General features: G+C 33.3%; 3 protein-coding genes across 3 annotated transcripts; 1 reads left to right on the top strand and 2 right to left on the bottom strand.

Moving 5' to 3' along the window:
• The first annotated feature begins 13,540 nt into the window (after nt 1–13,540).
• On the top strand, nt 13,541–17,671 carry LOC114378419 (amino acid permease 4-like). The gene is made up of 8 exons (XM_028337008.1): nt 13,541–13,799; nt 13,926–14,064; nt 15,063–15,296; nt 15,407–15,500; nt 15,619–15,833; nt 15,935–16,092; nt 16,197–16,424; nt 16,964–17,671. The coding sequence occupies exons 1-8, from the start codon at nt 13,752–13,754 to the stop codon at nt 17,387–17,389; spliced, it is 1,542 nt and encodes a 513-aa protein (XP_028192809.1). The 5' UTR covers nt 13,541–13,751; the 3' UTR covers nt 17,390–17,671.
• A 190-nt stretch (nt 17,672–17,861) lies between these two features.
• LOC114380260 (senescence/dehydration-associated protein At4g35985, chloroplastic-like) lies at nt 17,862–19,056 on the bottom strand (the record flags this gene model as incomplete). The annotated part of the gene is made up of 3 exons (XM_028339262.1): nt 17,862–18,292; nt 18,583–18,667; nt 18,759–19,056. Coding segments are annotated over 3 exons (561 nt in total), but the record flags the coding sequence as incomplete, so codon positions are not given.
• Nucleotides 19,057–19,390: 334 nt separating this feature from the next.
• LOC114378506 (subtilisin-like protease SBT1.6) lies at nt 19,391–22,180 on the bottom strand. The gene has a single exon (XM_028337101.1). It carries the CDS (start codon nt 22,024–22,026, stop codon nt 19,705–19,707), a length of 2,322 nt encoding a protein of 773 aa, XP_028192902.1. The 5' UTR covers nt 22,027–22,180; the 3' UTR covers nt 19,391–19,704.
• Nucleotides 22,181–24,517: the final 2,337 nt, after the last annotated feature.

Here is a 24,517-nt window from a genome sequence, read left to right as displayed (position 1 = left end):
TCTACTTGCACAATTGTAGTAATAGAAAGCCAAAGTGTTTTCTAAGTTGATTTGGATTAAGATAAGCAGAGGAAAATTCAAAAGGTTGTCAAAAAAATTGAGGAGTTGAATATGTGTTTTAGCATGTGATCTTTTCATGATAAATGAACACAAAAAGCAAGACTTTTATCTTTAACTTTCAAGACATGCATGGGACAGAGCCATTACTGAGGACGGGCAGAGTCAAACCTAATACCCTATTACCCTACAAGTCTAGATAGAATTGGATCTTTGGTTCAGCTTCTGGCACTTGGTTGGTACCATTTTTTTTTCTATTACATCTGGGGTCTTGTGGTTGGGCAAAAATTGGATAACTCTCCTCGATAAATACTAGCAACAGTGGGATGTATCTAAGCTACTCTTCCTTTTCATGAACAAACAAATTAAACAATCCCCAAGTTTTTTTATGCAATGAACAAATTGCTAGTTGCCACGCAGGTCACTTGTGAGAGACACAGAAAGGAACATTCCAACCCTTCCCTGCCTCATTCATATTAAATTAAACGCAAGAAATGCTCTAGTTTGAAAGATGTTTGTTGTAGTAATTAATTAATTTTATTATCCTCCCCATTTCTAATTATAAGATTATTTTAATTAATTTATATCTCTTTAAGAAAAGTAATTAATTTAATTAATTACATTAAATATGTTAATTATTTATAATATTATTTAAAATTATTCTTTTCTTATCTTTTCTACCTAATTAATTACTTTTCATTAATGTTAGAAGAGAAAATAATTAAAAAATGATATGTAGTAAAAAAAATAATTAATATATTTATAAATTAAAAAAGAAGCTTATAAAAAAATAAATATTTTAAAAAAAAATCTTATAATTAGAGAAGAGGGAAAGAGTAAGATGTATGCTTTCTCTTCTTTCTAGTTGGTATGTGTTATTTAGCTGCAAACTTGAAAAAAAGGTACTAGTAATTATTTCCCCTCATCCGTATGTGTTTTATTGCTTTGCTGCATAGTCATAAGCTCATAGTTGGCAAATTAAATCCTGATGAAATTTGCCATTGTGTTATTAAATTTTAATGCCTTTACTCGTTAGGTCTTGGTGTGGAGCAGCTCTTTTAATTAATTTGGGCCATAGCTGGGCCTGAACGTACCAAACCGTGAAAGCGACATGTGCATAGAAGAAGGACAGAGCACCGTGCGCAAAATAGCAAAAATGTAGCGGGTAGGAAAAGTTCACAAAGTTTGGTGAGATGTCTATGATTAAATAATGAGATAGGCACATGAGATGAGGGAAAAGCACAAAAAAAAAAAATATATGATATAATAATGAAAAAAGCAAAAATAGGTTCTGGACCTGGAGCATGAGAGAGTGGAGAAGGATATTGTAGTGTGTGGATAATAAGCATGGATGCCCATGTTGTTAGGTAGTGGTTGCTTGGATTTAGGTCATGATCATTCTGCAAAGTCATCCTCACCCCCATGTATCTCATCTAGTCTTTTCTCAGTCAACCATCTGTCCCTTTCACAAACTCAACCTCAGCCCACAACACTTTTTTTCTTTCTAGTATTATTTTTCATTTTTTTTTTAAAAAAAAAAACTAAGAGGTACTAAGAACTTTTATTCCACACACGATTAATCTTATCCCACCAATCAACTTCTTTTAAATAAAATAGTATTTTCAATTACAATTCTATTAAGTTGGAAATCGAAACTTTAAACTTATCAAAAGAAGTCAAGTGTAAAACTATTTGTATTAATAATTTTTTCTATGAACTCTTATAGGTAATTAATTATTGTGTGATCTGCTCTCTTATAGTCTAAAAAGTCATGCTTTTTTCCTCTTTTTGTTCACAACTCTTGTTCTACTTACCTGATCAACATGTCTTGCCAACACTATCTTTTAACCTTACGCACACAAACCTGTTTCTATCAGATTCAGACGAAGTGGTCCATATTGACACTGCGCATAGATGCCATTTGGATGTGCGCAGTCGAGGAAAGAAGATTTCTACGCACGCTCATCACTTGAAAAACAATTTGTGGAGTTCAATTTTGAAGAATTGATCCTTTTGTGGTATTCCATTAAATGTTTTTTTAAGGATACAAAATAAAGAAGAAAAAATATTTAAAAGCTCAGTAAATGTTTTTTAAATTACTGATCATTGTTTAGATATTTATATATTAATTAGAAAATTCCCAAACAAGGGAGATTATAAACTATAAAATAGTTATAATAGTAAAATAATAAGCACGTCTACATTTCAATATAAAGAATAAAATTCAACTAAAATTTAGACGTGGGACATCCTTATTCAGGGACATGAGATTGGTTTTTTAATAGTTATAGTAATGTCTATATTATTATTGTTCATAGAGTGAAGATATATATATATATATATATATATATATATATATATATTATTCTAGTTAAAAAATCATTTTTTCTTACACTTTCTCTTCAGCAAAATAAAAAAAAATAGTAACTTCAGTCCTATATATGAAATAAATATCTAATTTATCAACATTGATAAAAAATATTAAATTAATTCATTTAAATTAATAATATAATAAATTTTGATTTTATTTCAAAATTACCTATTAGATGGTTTAAATGTAGTTATTTTTCAATTTTCAATAATGAGTCTACCTTGTTCCTAGTTATAAGATCATTTTCAAAAATTTGTTTGTTTCTTTTTATAAGACCATTTTCTAATTTATAGATATTTTAATTACTTTTTCTTGTATATTCTTACTTTATTATTCTCATTCCAATAAACATTAATGAGAAACAATTAAGTGGAAAGAGATACAATAAATGGGTAATCTTGGAATGATAGTATAAATAATTGACAAATTTAATAAGATTAACTAAATTAAATATTTTTCTTAAAAAATATGAATTAGTTAAAAATGTCTTATAACTAGGAACAGAGGAAGTAATTCACTAATTCATTAAGATTAAGAAAAATTATTAATTTAATTTATGGTAATAAATTTATGAAAAAATTTAAAACTATCTTTGTCATTAATATTTCTTTATCTTCTAATTGTTTGTGAATACATTATCTTTCTTCTTTTAATTAGTGATATTTTTAGTATAAAAATAATTAATATAGATAAAACTATATATTGGGTCTAATAAAAAGAAATGATTAATCATTATTTCAAATTTGAGTCGTATAAATAAGAAAAGAAAGAGTACCAGACCTCACAATTAATTACGAGTTAAACAACTAGCAATTAATACACTTGAAAGTAGTCTTATATTTCTTATAATAAAAAAAAAAATTCTCTTGTTTCTTATATGAATGAATGAGTGGGATTATTCCAACTTAATCGAAAGTATTGAGTTCAAAATTTAGATAAGAAATCATAATAAATACTTAGAGGGAATTTTGTATTATCTACATTGATCTTAACTGACTTTAACTATACTACCTTATTTTGAAGATACATGTGATTCATACAAAAAAAACAAACAATAAATATATTATTATCCATATTTTCTCTTTTCTATGTTTTGTTTTTACATCCAAACATACTATTAATGTAGTTGTGTAAAAGAAGACTTAATTATCAATTATATCCTTAAATTATTTTAAATAATTCAATTTAAAAGTAACATTAGTCCATGACGTTAGTTCCACCAGAATTAACTCTCATTTTAAAATGTGAGAAGTTGTCATAGTAGTTCATAAAATTTGAAAAATATTAAATAAATATTTAAAATTAAAATTATTGTCATTTTAATCCCTAAAATATATACTTTATTATCATTTAGTTCCTAAATTCCATAATTTTCCTCTAGTGGAACTAACGTCAAAGATTTCAAGAATTTATTTGTTATTTTTCTAATTCTAGAAATTACTATAATAGCTTCACAAATCCAGAAATTAAAATGGGAGTTTAATTAATTGAAATAAATGAAGTCCAAACTCTTTTTTATTTTTTATTTGACAAGCTGGTTTTTTGTTTTTATTCTATTTTATCAGTTATAAGCTTTTCATTGATTGTGTTGTGTATAAGTGTAGGATAAAGTGAGAGATTTAAGATTAGTATCCTAGAATTTCCTGAAAATTTACAGTGTTTGGATAAAAAAATTAAAGCAAGTAAAGTATTTTAACAGGAAACCGATTGGATCTCAATGTTCTCTGCGTGAACAGTATTGGAGTGCTTCTGGGCACTTCTACACGTGCTTGAGAGAAAGATGTATAACTCCATTGCATGATGAAGAGGTACAAAGCATGAATTTTCCAAAAACTTGTACCAAACATCCACCGAGAAAACTCCAAATGTTTCCAAATCAAAGCAATCTTCCAAAAAAGTTTTGGCCGAATCAGTTGTTTGGTTAATTGATTTTTTAGACATGGCATTGGCATCACATGGTGTTGGTGCCCTTTAAAACTAAAAATCCCGAGGCATACCAACTATAATCGATCTTAAATTCGATACCGACTTTTAAACGGTTAGCTTCAATTATTTGGGTTTATTTTCTCAGTTTCTCTCTCCACCTAACAAATAAGTAAGTCTTGTTTCAATTTCTAAGGAACCGATTATTTACTTTTGATAAAATTGTTTTTTTAACAAGGGTTCCCTCTATCTTTTATGTTCAAATGAGGCTGAGTAGAATTTTCATTTGTTCTTTTCTTGCAGGAAATCTCTCCAAGTTTGGGCTCACATTCGTGATTTGACTCCTTCCCGCAGGCGTTTCACTTCTTTAGAATGCATTACTGACTCTTTAATTAAGGGCAGATCCACATAAGGTGTTTAAGGAAAATTACGTTGTCTGGGATTACAGTCTACTGCATCTGGCTGTCTAGGAACAAGCTGATTTTTGAAGATTATCAATTTTTTGTAATAGAGGTTATTAGCAAGATTAAGTTTCTTATGTATAGACAAACGCACCTGTTGCATTTGTTTTAACATCTTGATATAGGTCTTCTTGTATTAGGGAGATTTTTTATTTTCTTTAACCGTGAGGTATGCCCCATTTATTATTGTATCATTTTGAGTTTAATATAATTTACATTTTTTACAAAATTCTTGTTTCAATTTCTTGAAGAGGATAACTAACTTTACAAAGTCTTAACTTTAGATGAGAGCCAGAGAGACTTCTTTCAATTTCTTGAAGAGTATAACTAACTTTACAAATTCTTATCTCAATTCCCAGAGGCTTGCCGCACTTGTAGAAAAGCATGAGAAAACTTATCCAAAAAAAGAAGAAGCTTGAGAAGCAAGATAAATTTAAAAAAAATAAAAATGAACATGGTTTGTAAAAGGTGTCATTAAATTGAACAACCAACGGAGTTGCTTTTGACAAATTTAATATTGTCTTAGCGCTTCTACCAACTAGCTTAACATAATCAATCAATTTGAGATCATTACAAGCTGGGCGTGGATGTGGATGTGACGTGGCTTTTGGATCTCTTTGGCAAAACATTAACTCCTCTTGAGACCAACCAACAACTTTCTCATTTCATTTCACACGCTTCTATATTAATTTCTCTCCCCGGTAAGAGATGAAGAGAGAGAGAGCGAGGTGCAGGATCATAAGGAGTATAAAAATATTAATCAATATCTTTAAGACATTAGTTAATAAATTAAATAAAAATATTTTTATTGAGATGCATTAAATTGTATTATTTATGATTTTTTTTATACTTTTATTATAGTTGTATAAAAGGATGGAAGTTAGTTAAAATAGTTGACAATTAGTTAGAATAACTGGCATAGGAAGTTAGTTATTATTATCAGTTAAGCGGGTTAAAATACCTAGTATATAATCTTGTATCTCTTTATTACCCATGAATAAGAATTTGAGAATGCACCTATTACTCATATCTCTCTGTTAATATGATATCAGCAGAGATAAACTCTTTTCGTTTTCTCTAATCCCTTTCTAGCTCTACTTCTCCTTTCTTCGGTTCTTCGAAGTTCCCCCATGGGTGCCATGGATGATTCCAATCCTTTTCTCATACAACCCAGTGATAATCCTGGATTGAGTCTTGTGACTCATCCTTTATCTGACGAGAATTATAATTCTTGGAAGAAAGCCATCAAGATGGCACTTCTTGGAAAGAATAAGTTTGGTTTTGTGGACGGTTCCATTCTTGAACCACCATTGGAGCACTCTAGTCATGCTTTATGGCAGCAAAATGATAACATCGTTGCATCTTAGCTTCTCAATTCTCTTACAAAAGAGATACAAATAAGCATTCTTTACTGTTCCACTGCTCAAACCATTTAGAATGATCTTAAAGAAAGATTTGAACAAAGAAATGGTCCCTTGATTTTCCAATTGAAACATGAACTAGCAACCTTGCAATAAGGTTCTATGTCCGTCTCATCCTATTATTCCAAGTTGTGATAAAATTGGGAATCAATTTCTGAATTAAAGTCTGCATATTCATGCACCTGCAACCACATCCATCCTTGGCACGACTATGCGCAGATGGAGTATGCCATGCATTTTTTGATGGGACTCAATGAATCCTATGGTTCAATTCAAGGTCAGATTCTTTCTATGGACCCTTTCCCCCTTATTACTCGCATTTTTTCTCTAGTGGTTCAAGAAGAAAAACAAAGAGAATTGGTGCTTCTGTTTCTGCTTTCAACTCTACGAATGATGTTTCACAGTCTCATGCCTTTGCTGTCAAGGACTCCAAATATCAGTCTGACCACAAGTTTAATGCCAATTCCAAGAATCGACCCCTCTGTGCACATTGTGGTCGACTATGCCATACTTAAGATAAGTGCTTCAAGTTACATGGGTTTCCCCCAAATTACAAGAAGAATAAGCCTTCTTCTTCTAATACTGAAAGCAAACAATGAATCAAGTCTCAACACCCAATTTTGTTCCTGATTTTCATCTCACTACCCAACAATACGGCCAACTCGTGAGTTTGCTTCAAGCATGAAATTCAAATGTTGTTATTCCCAATATTGAGTCTTCTAACGCTGGTATGGTCTTGTGACTGTTGTCTGCTTCTTTAACTAAGTTTCCTCAAAATTGTTGATTCAGGTGCGAGCACTCACATTGTTTGTTCCATTGATCTCTTTGATTCCTATCAATATGTGTCAAATCGTATAGTTAAATTGCCTAATAATGCAACAGTCTCAGTCATTGCAGTTGGTACTGTGCATTTATCTTCTTCTTTAACTTTGCATAATGTGTCTTTTATTCCCAATTTCGCTTTCAATCTCCTTTCAGTTTGTGCATTCCTTACCAATTCAGCTTACTCTATTTGTTTCTCTTCAAATTAATTTGTCATACAAGAAATGCCTCATTGCAAGAAGATTGGTAGAGGGGATCTCCTTCAAGGACTCTATGTCTTGAACCTCAAGGATACTCATTCCACTTGCAATGTTTTTGTTTCTAATTCCTATATAAATTTTGTATCCAATACTTATACTCAAGCTATTAATTGGCATAATCACTTTGGCCATGTATCAGACAGTGTATTGAAAGTTCTGAGTAATAAAATTCCTTTTTCCATCCCTAATGAGTTTTCCACAAAGAGTTGTTGTGTGTGTCCTGTTGCTAAGTTTCGTAGATTATCTTTTCCTTCTGTTAATAATGTTTTTGATAAGTCATTGGATTTGATTCATTGTGATATTTGGGGACCTTATAAGCATTCAACTTATGATAATAATCGTTACTTCCTAACAATTGTGGATGATTGTTCACGATTTACATGGATTTTTTTGCTCAAAAATAAATTTGAAGCACCAACTATGATCATGCGATTTTTTGCAATGGTAAAGACTCAATTTGCAGCTTCAATCAAATGTCTAAGATCAGATAATGCCAAGGAGTTGGCTCTTATAGACTTCCTAGCATTTCAAGGGACCTTACATCAATTCTCATGTGTTGAAAGACCTCAACAAAGTTTTGTCGTTGAGAGGAAACATCAACATTTACTTAATGTTGCTAGAGCATTATTTTTCCAGTCCAAGGTGTCTATTACTTTTTAGGGAGAGTGTGTTATTACTGTTGCTTTCCTTATCAATAGATTGCCTTCACCGTTGCTGAAACAAAGTACTCCATATCAGGTTCTTCATGGTTCTTCACCATTGCACCTGATTATTCCATTTGGAGATCTTTTGGTTGCCTTGCCTTTGGAGCTACTTTAGCTTCTGAGAGGAAAAAATTCTCTCCAAGAGCAGTTCCCTCTGTGTTTGTTGGTTATCCACAAGGAGTCAAGGGGTACAGGTTGTATAACTTGCATACTAGGAAGTTTTATGTTTCAAGGGATTTAGTCTTTCATGAGAGCATTTTTCCTTTTCAAACTTTACCCAACTCATATCAAGAACCTGATTTCCTTAGTGAATTAGTTATTTCCTTACCCATTCCTGAACCTATAACCTCAAACATTCAACCTAGAGCCATTGAACCCAATACTTCTGAACCTGATCACCCTATTCCCCCTGACACAAGTGATCTGCCTATTCAGTTATCTGATTCTACAATTGATACTACCATTGGTGCATCATCTACATTGTCTTCTCCTCCCTTAAGAAGATCAATTAGAACATCTAACCCTCCACCTTATCTTTCTAACTATATTAAACCACAACCTAGACAAAGATCTCATCCTATCCAAGACCATTTCTCTCCTCAATGAGAAATGAAGAGAGAGAGGTGCAAGATTATAAGGAGTATAAAAATACTAATCAATATCTTTGAGACATTAGTTAATAAATTAAATAAAAAAATATTTTTATTGAGATGCATAAAATTGTATCATTTATGATTTTTTTATACTCTTTTATCATCTTTACAATAAATATTTTTTTAAATTTCTTAATCAATGTCCTAAAGACATTTATTTAATGTACCCTAAAAAGTAATATGAACAGTGAATACGTGGAATGCTTGAAAATCAAGATAGATTCTTCAGTTCCAAGGTGAGGATTGAAGTGAGAACGACTCAGCCGAACAAACTGTATTAGCTATTGGGATGGTGGGCTTTTCTTTTCATTTCGGCCTTTGGGCCCAAAAGAGAGAGGCTTACATATTGCTATTGTATTGTCAATCTTTTGCTATTCGATTGATCCCAATCAAACTCTGGTCTCATGCCGAATGACCAGGCTCATGACAATCTAATTAGGCAGTATGGACTTGTTGTTCGCACCTCTTTTGGGCCTGATGGAGGACGTGTGGACCAATAAAGGAAGACTTCGGCCTAAGAAATTTACTTTGGACTCGCCCTACTGCCCAAGTTCATTACCACTGGAACCTCTGTGTTGGAAAGACAGATATCCCAGACCCCAAAAACAAAAAAAGACTGAAACCAGGCAACACTATTATGAATTATGGCTTATGACTCAAGAGGACATTAAATGATTTTAGAAGAAAGGATTTACTTTTTTAAAAAAATGTTTTTAGTTGTTGTTTTTTTTTTTTATTAATTAGTGTTCCTTAACATTTTTTTGTACTTATTTTTAGTCTCTTAATTATTTTTTTCATTCATGTTTTTAGTCTTTTAACTCTTTTTTTTTTTTTTTACTATTTTAACATCAAACCAAATAACAAAATAAACACAGTTAACCGTTTGAATTGTAAGAGTAATAATTTTTAAACATCTAATATTCTAAACCCGACAAGCTCTATTAATATCTTTTATTCTGTTAGTCTCTCTTCTTATTGTATTATATACTTATTATATCTGTCGCTTCTCTCTCTTTCATTTTTATCTCTCTAACTGTAGATTATTATATAGATATATCCAAGATATTTTCAGATTTTAAATGTATATTTTAAGTTTGATCTATCAAGCTAAAATACAAGTCCTCTTCATTCAGCAGTTCTGAGTTATCGACTATTTTAATGTAATGTAAAATTTGTGATTAGCATTATTAAATTAATTTTAGGTAACTTTAGGCCGAACTCAGCTTCGGGATCTCTTTTATGGATTTGCCATTTGTAGCAGGAGACAAGGAAGATTCAGTGTCAGATTGTTTTATATTTTGGTCATAGTGGTTTTAAGATATGCAAGTGACAGAATGAATTAGTTTTAGGGGACGGGACCCAAGCACCATTTAAGACACTTTGACGCTTTTTTTAGCGGGACGAGGTTGCATTGCAAACACTTTCAATTCAACAACTCGCCAAACTCTTTCATCAAGATTAATTAATACGTATGTGGATCCTTTCCTATCTTGGTTTGGGTTTCTATAAGACAAACATGCTTGATGAGCTTATACCTATGCTTATCAAAACAGATATTTTCAATTAATTGTAAATCATTGATGGTTTGACTTTTAATAAAGTTGTTATAAAATAAAATAAATTAATCATAAATGAGAATTTGTTATTGAATGATGATATAATTTTTTTATAATAGTATTAACGCATATATTATTTAGTCATATAATATAATGAAAGGAATGACTGAAGTAAATGAATGGTCTTTCATCAAACTTGAATTTTTCTTCCTTCCTGCTGCACCATATGAAGACAAATGAAATGCTCTATATCACAGTAGTAGAATTTTTGAGTCTCCACAATGGATTGAGTGAGTGGTAAGGCCACGAACACGTTACTCTTATTTGGAGTTAATCACGAGCATACTCGAGTACTTGTCTTGACCTCTTCGTCAACCAGAATGACGAGACCCATCTTGGGTGCTTGTAGGGCTATTTTCACGAAACTAATTATTTTATTAGCATCTTCTCCACCATATCACAATTTTGCTTCCATGTTTATCTTTTCCCTCCCTCCACCAATATCAAACATCTTTCTCCACAATTATAGCTGTTTCTTTTTTACAAATTAATTAAGCAATTATATGGATTACAAATGAAAAGTAAGATTAGACTTTAAATGAATACGATTATCCATTCCGAGTCGCTCATTATTCACAAAACTTTTCACTTATTTCAATGTATTGGTAATATTTCATGCCCTGAATTTTTGCTTTGGCTAACAAATCACTATCACGTCTAATTACTAATCGCTTTACTTGAGGATTGCTAGTAGACTTGGGGCTTTGGAGATTTCATGCAGGTGTGCCCTCTCGTCTGAACTAGACCAATGAGGAACAAAAAGGCTGCGAGGCTAATTTGTTATTCAATATTTAATAACATACATGGCAGTCTATGAAGTATCTTCATGGATATAAATGCACAGGGTGCAATTTATACTTAATGAGTTAAATCCCAGATCGTCAGATCGAGGATTTGTATCTTATTCATGATTGATAACGATTAATTAAAAAAATGGTTAATTTTTATCAAAATCCTCTTGTTTTTCTAAAATAAAATGAATGAAATACACATGAAATATATATATAGATTAAAATTTGACCTAATAAAATTTGAATAGTTTGCATGAGTATTTAGATTCAAATTTTATGTTTAGTTAATACAAGATCGTGTCTTAAGTCATATTTTTTTTATTCTGATTTATATATAAGTAAAAATAATTATTTTTACGTTAATTAAAAAGTTAGTTAAAATTATTTAATTTTATTAATCTTAAGTAAAAAAAAATAAGGATATTCTTAAAGTATTCTTGATTAAAACTTGATACCATGAATAAAATAGGATCCTTGAAAATAAAATTACAATTAAATAAAAGATATTTTAAAAATAATATCATTAAATAGAAGTAAAATTAAAATTAGTTAGATTTGTTTATATTAAAATTTAAGATATAAGATAACTTTTTTTTATATGAGTACAGAATAAAATATAAATAAATTTGATATCACATTCAAATAAAACAACTTAAGAGAATAACTATGATTTTTTTGTGCTTACGTATTATATATTTAACTTATTTATTCAACCTGAGAATTTTTATTTAAACCTACGTATGTATAGAGATATCTTAGTTATTACTGTTGAAATATTTAAAATTCTCTCTTTCCTCCAAATTTCACAAATATTGGATGGAAGCAAAAATTAGTTGACAAGGAATTTTTTTCTCTTCCATTCTTCTTATTTTCCCTCCTAAAAATGAATCAAATAATACAAGTTTATAAAAATTCCCCCCTTCTTCGATCAATAATTGTATAACTCAGTCCTACAAAATTGTAAGAAGGACTGCCTCAACCTTTACAAAGGATTACATCAGCTATATTTATAGTTGACATGGGATCTCAATGTCTCAATGGCTCCGCACTATACGTTTAACTCGGTTTTTCTAGTCAACCCTTTCTGAGACACTTGCGGGCTAAAAATAATCAAGGTTGCTTTTTCTAACACCATCATTCACAGGTCGGGGAGAGAACATTGCCGCAATGCAACTGAAAAAATGGCTTAATCTCTTTACCATTTCCTAACTTTGCTAGACCTATTATAAGAAGACCTTCTGACAGGACAATATAGTGATTATGTGTATTAATTAAGACAACCATCAGAATGAAAAATCAGAATGTTCCTTTTATTCTTCTCTATAGTCATATTTATCTTCTCACTAGCTGTCTCTGATGGTAGTTTTCTTAGTATTCCAGTTGCTATAATTTTATCTTTCTAAACAGATGGAGTCAGGTAGGGTCTAATAAAAAACATTAACTGATCTCCCTTCGGTTACATGATTTACCTTGTTGCCATTTTTTTTTTTTTACTGATTTCAGTGTTTTGAGCATGAGACTATTTTTCAGATACCACAGTTGGACTTGGAGGTGTTCCAGCATCAACCAGCAGCAGATTAAATATTACTCTTTTCTTGAAGTGTTGATTCGTCGTCGACACTTGAAAAAAGGAGAAGCTCGCCATTTTCATTTCCCTGTGAAGTAAGAGCAAATTAAGCACCTATCCTGTATAATAAGCTAGATTGGACTTGGACAGCACATTAGTCTAAAAACAAACAGACAAACTGATACAGTTGATGATGGTGGCAAGCAATCATAATCACCATGACACCTTCTTCTAGTGCTAGAGTCACAATTCAAACTTTTTATTCCTCCGACCTTGTTAGTTAGTACATGTATGTATTACAGTGTACAGGCAAGAACAGACTAATAAAGTTGTTCCTTTTCTTTTTCTCATAAGTAGTAGGCTTTCCCAATTAAAATAATAAAATATTGTTGGAACTTTAAGCCGTAGTGTTCTAATGATAAGAGAAGGTAGCTAGAACTGGGGTTTATTAATTTGACGAGGCAGCTTAAGAAGAAATGAAAAGATAAAAATATAGTTTGCTCAACTCAAAGTGTTGTCGTAGTGAATTGGATGATACGTATGTCATCTGGTGATATCACAAAGTTGAGAAAGTAATCCTGATCATGAACATGGACCTACTTAAAGTAAAGCTAGCCATTAGTAGTTTTAGGATGTACAAAATTATTGGCAATCGATTTTAATACATTGAATAATCTAATCGGGAGACCGAATAGGTAAGGCAATTGTCCTTTTATGATTAAAAAATTTCATGCTGGATGCCAATAACAACCTTTTTCTCTTCATATCTTGATAGATATATAAACTATCGTTTTTATTGGACCATCTCATGGCCCCATCTATCCATGCACTCACTCAGTTAAGTGGCAGTTTGTTATCTCATAGACAACATGTTCCCAATTAAGGTCCTAAGAGGCGTTGATTGCAAGCTGAAATTATCCTTGCCCATTAAACCTTTGAAAATGTTATACAGTTCTAACTATAATATCAATGGAAACGTGTTGTACGTGGACTGTACATAGACTCAATCTTTTCCTATAGCTATAAAATCCATTCATTTTCATCTTTTAGAAGCATCTCTCTCATCCAGCTTTCTTCTTAGTATCGAGCTACATATTTCACAGCCATGTTGCCAAGAAGTAGAACCCTTCCTAGCAGAATCCACCAAGGAATTGTAAGTGCACAAAGGAATCTATATTTGAGTATCATACGCTTTTTCTGCTTTTAATTTTGTTAGTCACCAGCTAGTATAGTATTATTCGATCACGTTATTGATCTGATGTTCATTTGTTTACAACAGATAGAAGAGAGGCACGATGTCAGGCCCTACGTACAAGTAGAAGTGCGACCCAATAATATCCAAACGGAGACCCAAGCGATGAATATCCAGTCTAACTATTCCAAGTGCTTCGATGATGATGGTCGCTTGAAGAGAACAGGTTTTACTTTAATATCAAAATTCAAAGCTATGGTAGATTCATTTCAGGGGAGGAGCTAGCATTCAAGTACCTGCTAAATTAAATTACATACATGAATTTCATATAATTTCATCTATATAAATCAATCTCAAGCACAAAAATGTTGTTATAGTTTAAAAACTTTTCACGAAATTTTAAATATCATTTATTTATTTTTTATCTATCTATATAAACTTCTATTAAAAAATTCAGATAAAAGTAACTATGTCATTGTTTTCTCTGTAAAATAACTTCTTTATTTAAGTTTTCAAATAGGTAAGCCCTTGTAGGCTATAGCTTAGCAAAAGATAACATGATCTTAATGGTTTGTTGGTAAGTAAAAATTCATTTATGCAATTTTTTTGAAATATAGTAGTGATCCCTATAAAAATAACTCAAAATTATATAATTCATTTTAGTAAAGTTATAACATAATTTAATAAAGGTTAAATTACTCATTTGGTCCCTATAATTTTATAATTCTTACTTTTTTAGTCCTTTAAAAGTGGGTTTTTAATTTTTATAGTTTATATTTTAATTTTCTTTTAATTCCTAATTTTGAAAGTGATCTTTTTAGTTCCTATAGTTTCACGATTCTTATTTTTTTAGTCCCAATAATTTTCAAGTTAGGGATTAAAAGAAAATTAAAATGTAAATGGTAAGGACTAAAAATAACACTTTTAAACTATAGGAACTAAAAAAGAATTAAAATATAAATTATAAGAATTAAAAAGATCACTTTCAAATTTCAAATTATAGGAACTAAAAAGATAATAATGGAAACAAAATAAGTAATTTAACCTTTAATAAAAAAAAGTACCTTATATTTGAGAAAGTAACGTATGCGCGCTGTAGAGTATAAGTAGAGTGTTAGAAGGCAAAATTTGTCTCATAAGCTACATTGACATAAAATGGTAACAATCCTGAAGGTGACACATGAAGCAGAATGTGGAAGTGACAAATTAAAGCATGTTGTGCAGGAACATTTTGGACGGCAACTGCTCATATCATCACTGCTGTGATAGGGTCGGGAGTCCTTTCACTAGCATGGGCGGTTGCTCAGCTTGGTTGGGTTGCTGGACCTGTTGTCATGTTTCTCTTTGCCGTCGTCAATCTCTACACTTCCAACCTATTAACACAGTGTTACAGGACCGGTGACTCCGTTAATGGGCACAGAAATTACACCTACATGGAGGCTGTCAAGTCCATCTTGGGTATTAAGAACATGTTATTAGTGTGTGTGTATGTAATGTAATGTAACCACAAAAAGTGTGTTGTTGTTATTAAACTGATATCATGTCATGCCATTCCCTTTGTGTTTCAGGAGGAAAAAAGGTCAAGTTATGTGGCCTCATCCAATATATCAATCTGTTTGGAGTTGCAATCGGGTACACCATTGCTGCCTCTGTCAGTATGATGTGAGTTCAAACATAATAAGGGACTTTAGTTATTCTTTCTTGCTCTATAAAATGAATTCACTTGCTGGAACTATATTTGTGATGTTAATTTATTCTTGACTTTTCTGCCTGTCTTCAGGGCCATAAAAAGGTCGAATTGCTATCACAGCAGTCATGGAAAAGATCCCTGCCACATGTCAAGCAATGGGTATATGATAACATTTGGAATAGCAGAAGTGATATTTTCCCAAATCCCAGACTTTGATCAGGTGTGGTGGCTATCCATAGTTGCAGCTATCATGTCCTTCACTTATTCTTCAGTTGGATTGAGTCTTGGAGTGGCCAAAGTAGCAGGTGCAAGCAGATTTATATTCCATGTGTCTAACATTTACCTGCAGCCTTAAACCATTGTTTAGTTCTTTTTGCAACCTCTGAAATTGTTTTTCATATTGCAGAAAATAAAACTTTCAAAGGAAGCCTGATGGGAATTAGCATTGGCACAGTAACACAAGCCGGAACAGTCACCAGCACACAGAAAATATGGAGGAGTTTACAAGCTCTTGGGGCAATGGCCTTTGCATACTCCTTTTCCATTATCCTCATCGAAATTCAGGTAAGTCAGATATGGCCTATCATAATAAATAATACGTATTCTTCACAAAAAGATTAATAATGTTGCATGGGAATTAATTAAGAAACAATTTATCTTTGTTGCAGGACACCATAAAATCTCCTCCTGCAGAGCACAAGACCATGAGAAAGGCCACAACATTGAGCATCGCGGTTACCACAGTGTTCTATTTACTCTGTGGATGCATGGGTTATGCAGCCTTCGGAGATAATGCACCTGGAAATCTCTTGACTGGTTTTGGGTTCTATAACCCTTATTGGCTTCTGGACATTGCCAACCTTGCAATTGTTATCCACCTAGTTGGGGCATATCAGGTATTATATTACATATGATCCTTCAATGCTAGTTATCTGTTGTGAAGTCTACATATTGACGCAAGAATTATGATGGGCTCAAGAGCTTCTGAGCAAGCAGCAGTAGACAAGAAATGAAAAATAAGAGAGAATTGATCGAATATAAACTTATAATGATCTTGCCTTAATTGGGTTGTGCTTTTCTTCTCATAGAACATCTAATTAATTATATACATTTTCCTAGAGACACTTTCAGATGATTGTGACTAAAATTGAATTAAACTATAACAATTACATGGTGCCACATTAGGACTTGATGGTTAGTACGTTGTTTCAAGGAATAATGACTAGTATCTTATTTCAAAGACTTGATAGAACTTCTGAAAACTGTTGAACATTATCATGTTGCAGTGTGTGTCACTATGATTTGGTTTGAGTTGCTTTAATTTTGAATCGATATTAGTTTCTCAATTCTAGATATAAACTAGGGCTGGGAGCATGCTAAAGAAATGTACTGGTATATTTACATTTATTTATGAAATGTATATACTATTCCACAGGTTTTTTCCCAGCCCTTATTTGCATTTGTGGAAAAATGGAGTGTACGCAAATGGCCAAAGAGCAATTTTGTCACGGCAGAATATGATATACCGATTCCCTGCTTTGGTGTGTACCAACTCAACTTCTTCCGCTTAGTATGGAGAACCATTTTTGTGCTGTTGACGACCCTCATAGCCATGCTCATGCCTTTTTTCAACGATGTGGTTGGAATACTTGGCGCTTTTGGGTTCTGGCCCTTAACAGTTTATTTCCCTATCGACATGTATATTTCGCAAAAGAAGATTGGACGATGGACTAGTCGGTGGATTGGACTTCAATTACTTAGTGTCAGTTGCCTCATCATTTCATTGTTAGCTGCAGTTGGTTCCATGGCAGGGGTTGTTTTGGACCTCAAGACTTATAAGCCATTTAAAACTAGTTATTAAGTGAGATTTAAAGAAGGTCGTAGAAATAGAAGTGTTTAAGCTTGATGATATTATAGAAAACTAATGATAAGTTGGTTTGTGAAATTTAAGTATATACGCTCCATGCCGCTGCTGTTAGAGCAATTGATTTGAGAAGAAGAAAAAAATGATAATTGGACATAACATACCTCAGAATTTGGACGTATACGTGTCTGTGTAACTGCTATATTGAAGTCAATTGTAAGGAATAAAAGTCTTTGAACGTGTTATTTCTTTAGTCATAGTACTTTTTTCTTCTCCTCAGTCCATGGTATTTCTTCCTTTTGCCTTTTTATTTCTTTAGCTAGATTACTTTTGTTCCACCCCTCTGATATCCCTTAAATTTAAGATTTCTTTTCACTTTCATTTACATTACTGTGGCTATTCTGTTATTTACGAAATACTAATAACTGAATAGAGTTGCTGCCAGCGAGAAAGAAACTTGGCTATACCATACAACTACAAACATAACTTCATCCACTTTCAACCATGAATATGCAATTTATATATATCAGTAGACAAGAATGGGAAAAAAATAAATGGAATTCAACATCGCAAATTCGGTAAATAACCCGTTGGACTTAACCCAATTCCTTTTCCCGAACATCTGGATTAACTATAAATCCTAATCACTATAAAGATTGAAAAAGGCAAACTATTATATATGAAGGGTGCTGGGGGGATCCTAATTCTTTTGTTACCATGCCTTATTTCTTAAGTTTAGTAGAAGTTGCTTCAGCTGCAGCTTTAGCTAGTGTTGTTGGTTTGATTGCGCTCTTGGGGTTGAGTGCCTTCCTAAGTTTGAACACGGCCCAAGCTGTCCCAATCGCATGCCCTGCTGCATCAAGGCCTTCATTTGTAACCTGTGCTGCTTCCTCTCCATATCTAACAACAGCAAAAAATAAAAAAGACCAAGTCAATCACACCACATCAATAAGGCTCAAGGTGCTTCTTGTACAGGTTAATTAAATGCAACCTACAGAAATAAGGGCTTGTCCAATTTTAAAACCAAGCAAGTGCAATCCCCACATGTCACAACCAAACAACGAACTAATTTGAACAAAACATTGGTTTGATAAAAAACAAATAAAAAATCAAGCAAAGGTCTTGTATCATTTGAGGCCAGGCAATTATGTTAGTGATGAGAAGAATACTTAAATAGAGAACGAACTTACTTATGTGAAACTAGGCCGGTGGTCACAACTGATGAAGTGGACATGACATTCCTTCCAGCTACTTCTGCAGCATCCAAAACCTTATCTGCAGATCAAAGAAAAATAATTATAAGAAAAATAAAATAAAATAAAAAATTCCTACCTATTCCATGCACAGATAATGGAACATAACATACTGAATCCATCCATGGTAGCAAGGACGATTTCCCCTGGAAGAAGGCTAAAGAACTTCTTTCCAGCTTTGGAGTTGACCACAGAACTTGTGAAGAATCCGGACACCTTGACAACCCCAGAGAGCACACCAGTGGCAACTTTCTCAGACATCATAGTCAATTTCTTAACCCTTTTCATGCTCTCCAATGCCTGAGGACTAACCTGGGAGTGTGAACCAGACTCCAACCTCTTCTTCAAGAAATCATTCCCCCACTTCAACCTTTCCACAGTCACATCTCCAACCCACAAAATCCCCCTAACCAGTTAAAGAATAAAATTCTCTTTTTCTTATTTTCAGTTAAAGAATAAAATTTTACTAAACAGAAAATGTCATTGATTTCTATGTCACATAAAGACAATGCAAACTCCATTCTTCGTTCTTAAAATTAACTTTAGCTTCTTTTATTTATTTTTTCAAAACAAAGCTTACATGCACATCTAATATTATGGAAAACAGAATCGAGAGAGGAGGCGATAGAAGTATATTAGACAACGAATCTAGGTTCCTGTCATAATCAATGCTTAGTTTAAAACAGTGTAAGATTGGCACCATAAACCACAAACTTAAGATTGCAATAATAATAACTAATCAACAACAGAGAAAACAGAATATGCTGTAATAGAAAAAGATATTTTCAAATCAAACGTGGTTAAAATTAAATAATGACGGCTTAACATAAATATTACAAATTACTCCTATAATTTTATAAAAAAGTACAACAACGGATTACACCTCCAAACTTGGTCACTTAAACAAAAATTTAAAAATGAAAAAGAAAGAAGAAATACAAAATATTTGTGTTTTTGTTGTCTTTTATACTAGTCGTGGCAACCTACAGGGGTGCCACCCACTTACGTCACGAGTCACGAGCCGCATCGATCAAAACGACATGATCGATTCGAGGCTCTCTATAACGGTTCTATTTGAGTCACCACAATGGGGCTCCGAACCACGTGCTTCCCATCCGTCCACGTCAGCGACCCGAACACCGCCCCGGACGGACCCATCTTCAGCTTCCGGGTGTCCCCCGCCACCGTCACCACATAGCTCCGCTTCTTCACCGCCTCCGAGAACACGAGCCTCGACGGCTTCACCGTCACGCTGACACCACTCGCGGGTGCCTCCACGCTCACGCGGTAAACTGAGTTCGCGGGCCCCACGTTTGTCACAGTCCGTATGAACGTCTTGGAAGCCACCCCCTTGGACGAAGCAGGAAACATAGCAACAAAGGAAGGGTAATTCAGATTCTCCGGCGCCGGCCTCCTCACCGGACAACTCGCCGGCGCGCGAGTGATCACCTGAATCACCTTAGGCCCGTAACCAATACCGCAAAGGAAATTAACATAATCATTGTTGGTGATATCGTACACCAAGCCAGGATCCATGGCTCGTCCTAGGTTAAGATGGCCAGCACCGAAATCGTAAGGAGTTGAGCTGTTCCCGGTGGCTTCGTCGGTCATGATCTGGTTGCGGTTGTCGAGGACGGTGGCGGTGGTCATCATGGCGGACCTTAGGGCGGCGGGGCTCCAATCAGGGTGAGCCGATTTGAGCAAAGCCGCGGCGCCACTGACGTGAGGGCAAGCCATGGAAGTGCCAGACAAGATGTTGAACTCGGTTCTCCTGGTATCGGAGTCCAAACCGGTCGGGCCGACAGCTTGGGTCCAGGCGGCGAGGATGTTGACACCGGGAGCAATGAAATCCGGTTTAAGTATCTGAGGGTTTAAACCGTTGGGTCCTCTCGCTGAGAAAGAAGCTATAACCGGTGCCGGTTTGATTCCTAAGATAGTACCTTTGAAATCAAGAGTGGCTGTGGGGTTTGTTGAAGAGGAAATGTATTTCTTGATTACGTCTCCTTCGTTGGCACCAACAGCACAAGCTGGGAGAAGATGAGCGTCTCCCACCAGTCCTTCGCCGTTGGATATTCCGTTGGCCAGAATCATTCCCACTCCCCCTGCTTTCTTCACCACTAACCCCTTTGCTACCCTCGGGCTACTTCCTCTGTCGCATATTACTATCTTACCCTTCACCATGTTCGGATCTAGAGAATTCTCCATGCAGAGTGAGTCTCCAAGAATCCCTGATTTCCCTGGGTAAACAAGTTGATACATTTTCCCCTTCAAAGCTGCTCCGGCGTATAGCGACACGCCGGAGAGTCTCCGACCGTCGCCCAGAATCACCTGTGAGGGGAAGTCACGATCAATGGTGCCTGCGCCTACTGTTGTTAACCATGGAGCAAGGTTCGTCACTGACATTCCGCTGGGACCATCGTTGCCGGCGGAAGAGGACACGAACACTCCTCTGGAAACTGCGCCGTAGGATCCGATTGCGATGGGGTCCAGATAATATGGGGAGGCAATACCGTCGCCGCCACCGATGGAGATCGAAATCACATCCACCCCGTCGTTCACGGCGGCGTCAAAGGCGGCGAGGATGTCAGAGTCGAAGCAACCGGAATTTTTCCAGCAAACTTTGTAAGCAGCCAATCTGGCTTTCGGAGCAACGCCTTTCGCGATTCCAGCAGCGTAACCGGACATGCTGGCTTGGAAGGCGTAGCGGCCGGCGGCGGTGGAGGCGGTATGGGTGCCGTGGCCATCGGCGTCGCGAGGGGATCGGAATTCGACGGTGTCGTTGATCGGATTGAGAGGACCCGAACCCGCACCTGCCTCGTGGCCTTTGGAGAAGAATCTGGCGCCGATGAGCTTGCGGTTGCAGTTTTTGGGGGAGAATCTGACGCCGGTTTCGCACGCGCCTTTCCAGCGGCGGGGAATGGGGCCGAGGTTCAAATCGGAGAAGCTGCGGCGTTCGGGCCAGACGCCCGTGTCGAAGACTCCAATGATGACGTCGGAGCCGTAGTCGGATTCGGACCATAGGCCGCGCTGGTTGCGGAGGCCGAGGAACTGCGGGGAGCGCGTGGTGTGGAGCTGGCGGCGGCGGTCTTCGAAGACGGCGAGGACGGAGGGGTGCTGGCTTATGGACGCGACTTGTTGGTGCGTGAGCACCGCGGAGAAGCCGTGGAAAACGGTGTCGTATACGTGGAGGATGCTGGTTTCTTGGGCGAACTCGGAGGTGTACCAGTGATAATGGGTGGGGAAGACGGTGGGCTTGGATTGGGAATCCACGCGAAAGATGAAGGTCTTGGAAGCTTCATCACAGGAAACAACGGAAAAGACAATGAAGAATAACAAGAAAACCACTGGGGGACGAAAGGAATTCAATACTTGTTTGCCCATTTTCAGACACAGTCACTGAGTGAGTGAGTGAGTGAGTGCACTGAGTCTTATAGCGTCCACTCATGCCCAGGGAACACTCATGATTCTAAAAATAATGACAAAAACTAATTCTGTAATGAATAATACTATATAATATGTTGTAAGTATTTTTCATATATGAGAAAAACAAAAGAAAAAGATAATTAAGAGACATGTTTTTTTTATGATTGAGACGATAATATATTAAATATTCCTTCAAAAAACACAAGACATAGAATATTAATAATGTTTAATAATAAAATTTTCAATTTTATATTTTAATTTATATAATAGAAAGCTAGTCTCGATCTTTTTACTTTGAATATTGATTTTATAATCAAGAGTTTTGACAACCTATTACTTAAATTGATTTAGTAAGATTTAAACACAACAAATCAAATGAAAATTCAAACACACGACAAACACAGTAAATCAAATTGATCTCTTTCCCAGATACTTCTAATCCTCTAGGTTCTGTACTTCTTCAAAAAAAAAAAATATCTAACTCATTTACTTGATTAAAATAAGTTATATTTGACAAGATGTTTTAGATAATTTTAATTTTTTTTATTAATTAAAAAATTTGTTTAACAGTTTAATCAACAAGTTTATTTTAGTAATTTCTTAATAGTTCTTTAATACATTTATCTAATTTCTTAATTATATTTTTTAAATAAATCAAAATTTTATTATTTTTATATTATTTTATACTTTTTAGCTAATTTTACTTAATATTTATACTTTTTAATCTCCAACTACCCCTTTCTATTCAGTTATTCACTAACTTTTTAGTTAACTTTTTTCGAACAAAGTCATTTGATTTAAATTTAACATATTTATAAGTGAATTAAATTGTTTTATAGTTTAATTATTAAATAGTATTTTAAAATTTGTAATATCAATTGTTTATAAAAATATAATATCAATTAATTAGAAAATATTATTAGTATGATTTTCAAATTAAATTTTATAAAAATAATAAATTTGACATATGTAATAATTGGTGATTGAATATTAGTGTAAAAAAATTACATTCTGAATGTATAATCTGATTGATTTAATGTTTTAAAACTAAACCAAACCTACTTGTGCAACCGATAAATCGTTAATTGAGTGATATTAAATTTATTTGTTTTTATAAAAAATAATTATTAACAAAATTAATAAATACTTCCTATCAATTTCATTATAAAAAAAAAAAACCTGCCCACTCATAATTAAATCTCAAAACAAAACATTTCTACAAAATGCATTTAATGCTTTAGGGTAAACGTCAAAACTTTAGATTAAATTTGTCGTATTCGTGTTATGAAGCTGTCGAATCAAATAATGGTGTATGTATTCTTTTAAGAGTTTTTTTTTTAAGAATTAAGAATTTCTTTTTAATCTCCAAGGATATATGGCTTTTTCATTTTGAAATATTTTTACAAACTTTTAACACTTTGGGAGGTTTAATAATGAGATTAATTATGTGTTCAAGATTTAATTATAATTAAAATTTATTATTCTCTAATGACATGTTTTGTAGAGATCAGTCTTTTCCTAACAACTCATTAATTGTTATTTCCTTTGTGTTTTTTTAATTGTTGGATTTAAAATTTGTTTATATTTATTTGTGGCTTGTAAAGTTTTAAAATTCATTAATTATTATCTTATCAATTATATTTTTATTTTTCATATAATATTTAATTATTTTATATATGTATTTATTTAATTGTGAAGTGAAAAAAGAAAGGGATAAAATAAGAAAAACCCACAACTATTATATCATAATCAATAAATTTTATTATATTTTTTGTTTTCTTCATAAAAATCTAAAGACAGATAAAAACAAAGGGAAGGAGTATGTAGTGTGTATAATTAATTAAAAAAAATTAAAAGACCAAAAAATCTTATTCTCTAAACTATATATTATAATAATTTGAAAAATTTATATATTATAATTTATAATATAAGAATATTTATCTAATTCTTGTGTTGGTTCATGGTTGTGAACCTCAAACTGCTTCAAAGGAATTATATTTATATAGTAATTCTGTACAGTTTTTTGTAATAGAAAATATAGGAAAAGTATAGAATTGTGTAAAAACATATTTTATAAACAATATTATAGAAAAATATTTTATAAATATTATCGCCCATACAATTTGTGTAAACTTATTTTAGGTATAATTGATTAACAACTATTTATGCAAATGATTGATTTGTCAACAATGAAGTTTGATAAATACACACATAATTTAATAACTATATATTTATCGGTGTAAAGACTTTTACACTATCAATAAATAAAAAATCATTACTTGTAGAACTTTTAATATAATTATTTATAAAAACTAATAAATTTATTATAAATAATAATTTATGATTAAATTATAGTATATAACCTATTTTCTTATTAGCAAAATAATTGTCTCTTGTAAGTATAAAATATAGTTAGATTGTATATACAGTATATAAGTTTTTTATACTG

Source organism: Glycine soja, chromosome 12 (genome assembly GCF_004193775.1).
Source record: "Glycine soja cultivar W05 chromosome 12, ASM419377v2, whole genome shotgun sequence".
Classification (NCBI taxonomy): domain Eukaryota; kingdom Viridiplantae; phylum Streptophyta; class Magnoliopsida; order Fabales; family Fabaceae; genus Glycine; species Glycine soja.
This window is presented reverse-complemented; position numbering and strand designations above follow the sequence as displayed.

Bases quoted from the DNA above. Each gene is read 5' to 3' on its own strand.
- LOC114378419 (XM_028337008.1), top strand. From the start codon at position 13,752: ATGTTGCCAAGAAGTAGAACCCTTCCTAGCAGAATCCACCAAGGAATT. The intron at 13,800-13,925 runs GTAAGTGCACAA...TGTTTACAACAG, and splicing joins GCAGAATCCACCAAGGAATT to ATAGAAGAGAGGCACGATGT. The intron at 14,065-15,062 runs GTTTTACTTTAA...CATGTTGTGCAG, and splicing joins TGGTCGCTTGAAGAGAACAG to GAACATTTTGGACGGCAACT.
- LOC114378506 (XM_028337101.1), bottom strand. From the start codon at position 22,026: ATGGGCAAACAAGTATTGAATTCCTTTCGTCCCCCAGTGGTTTTCTTG.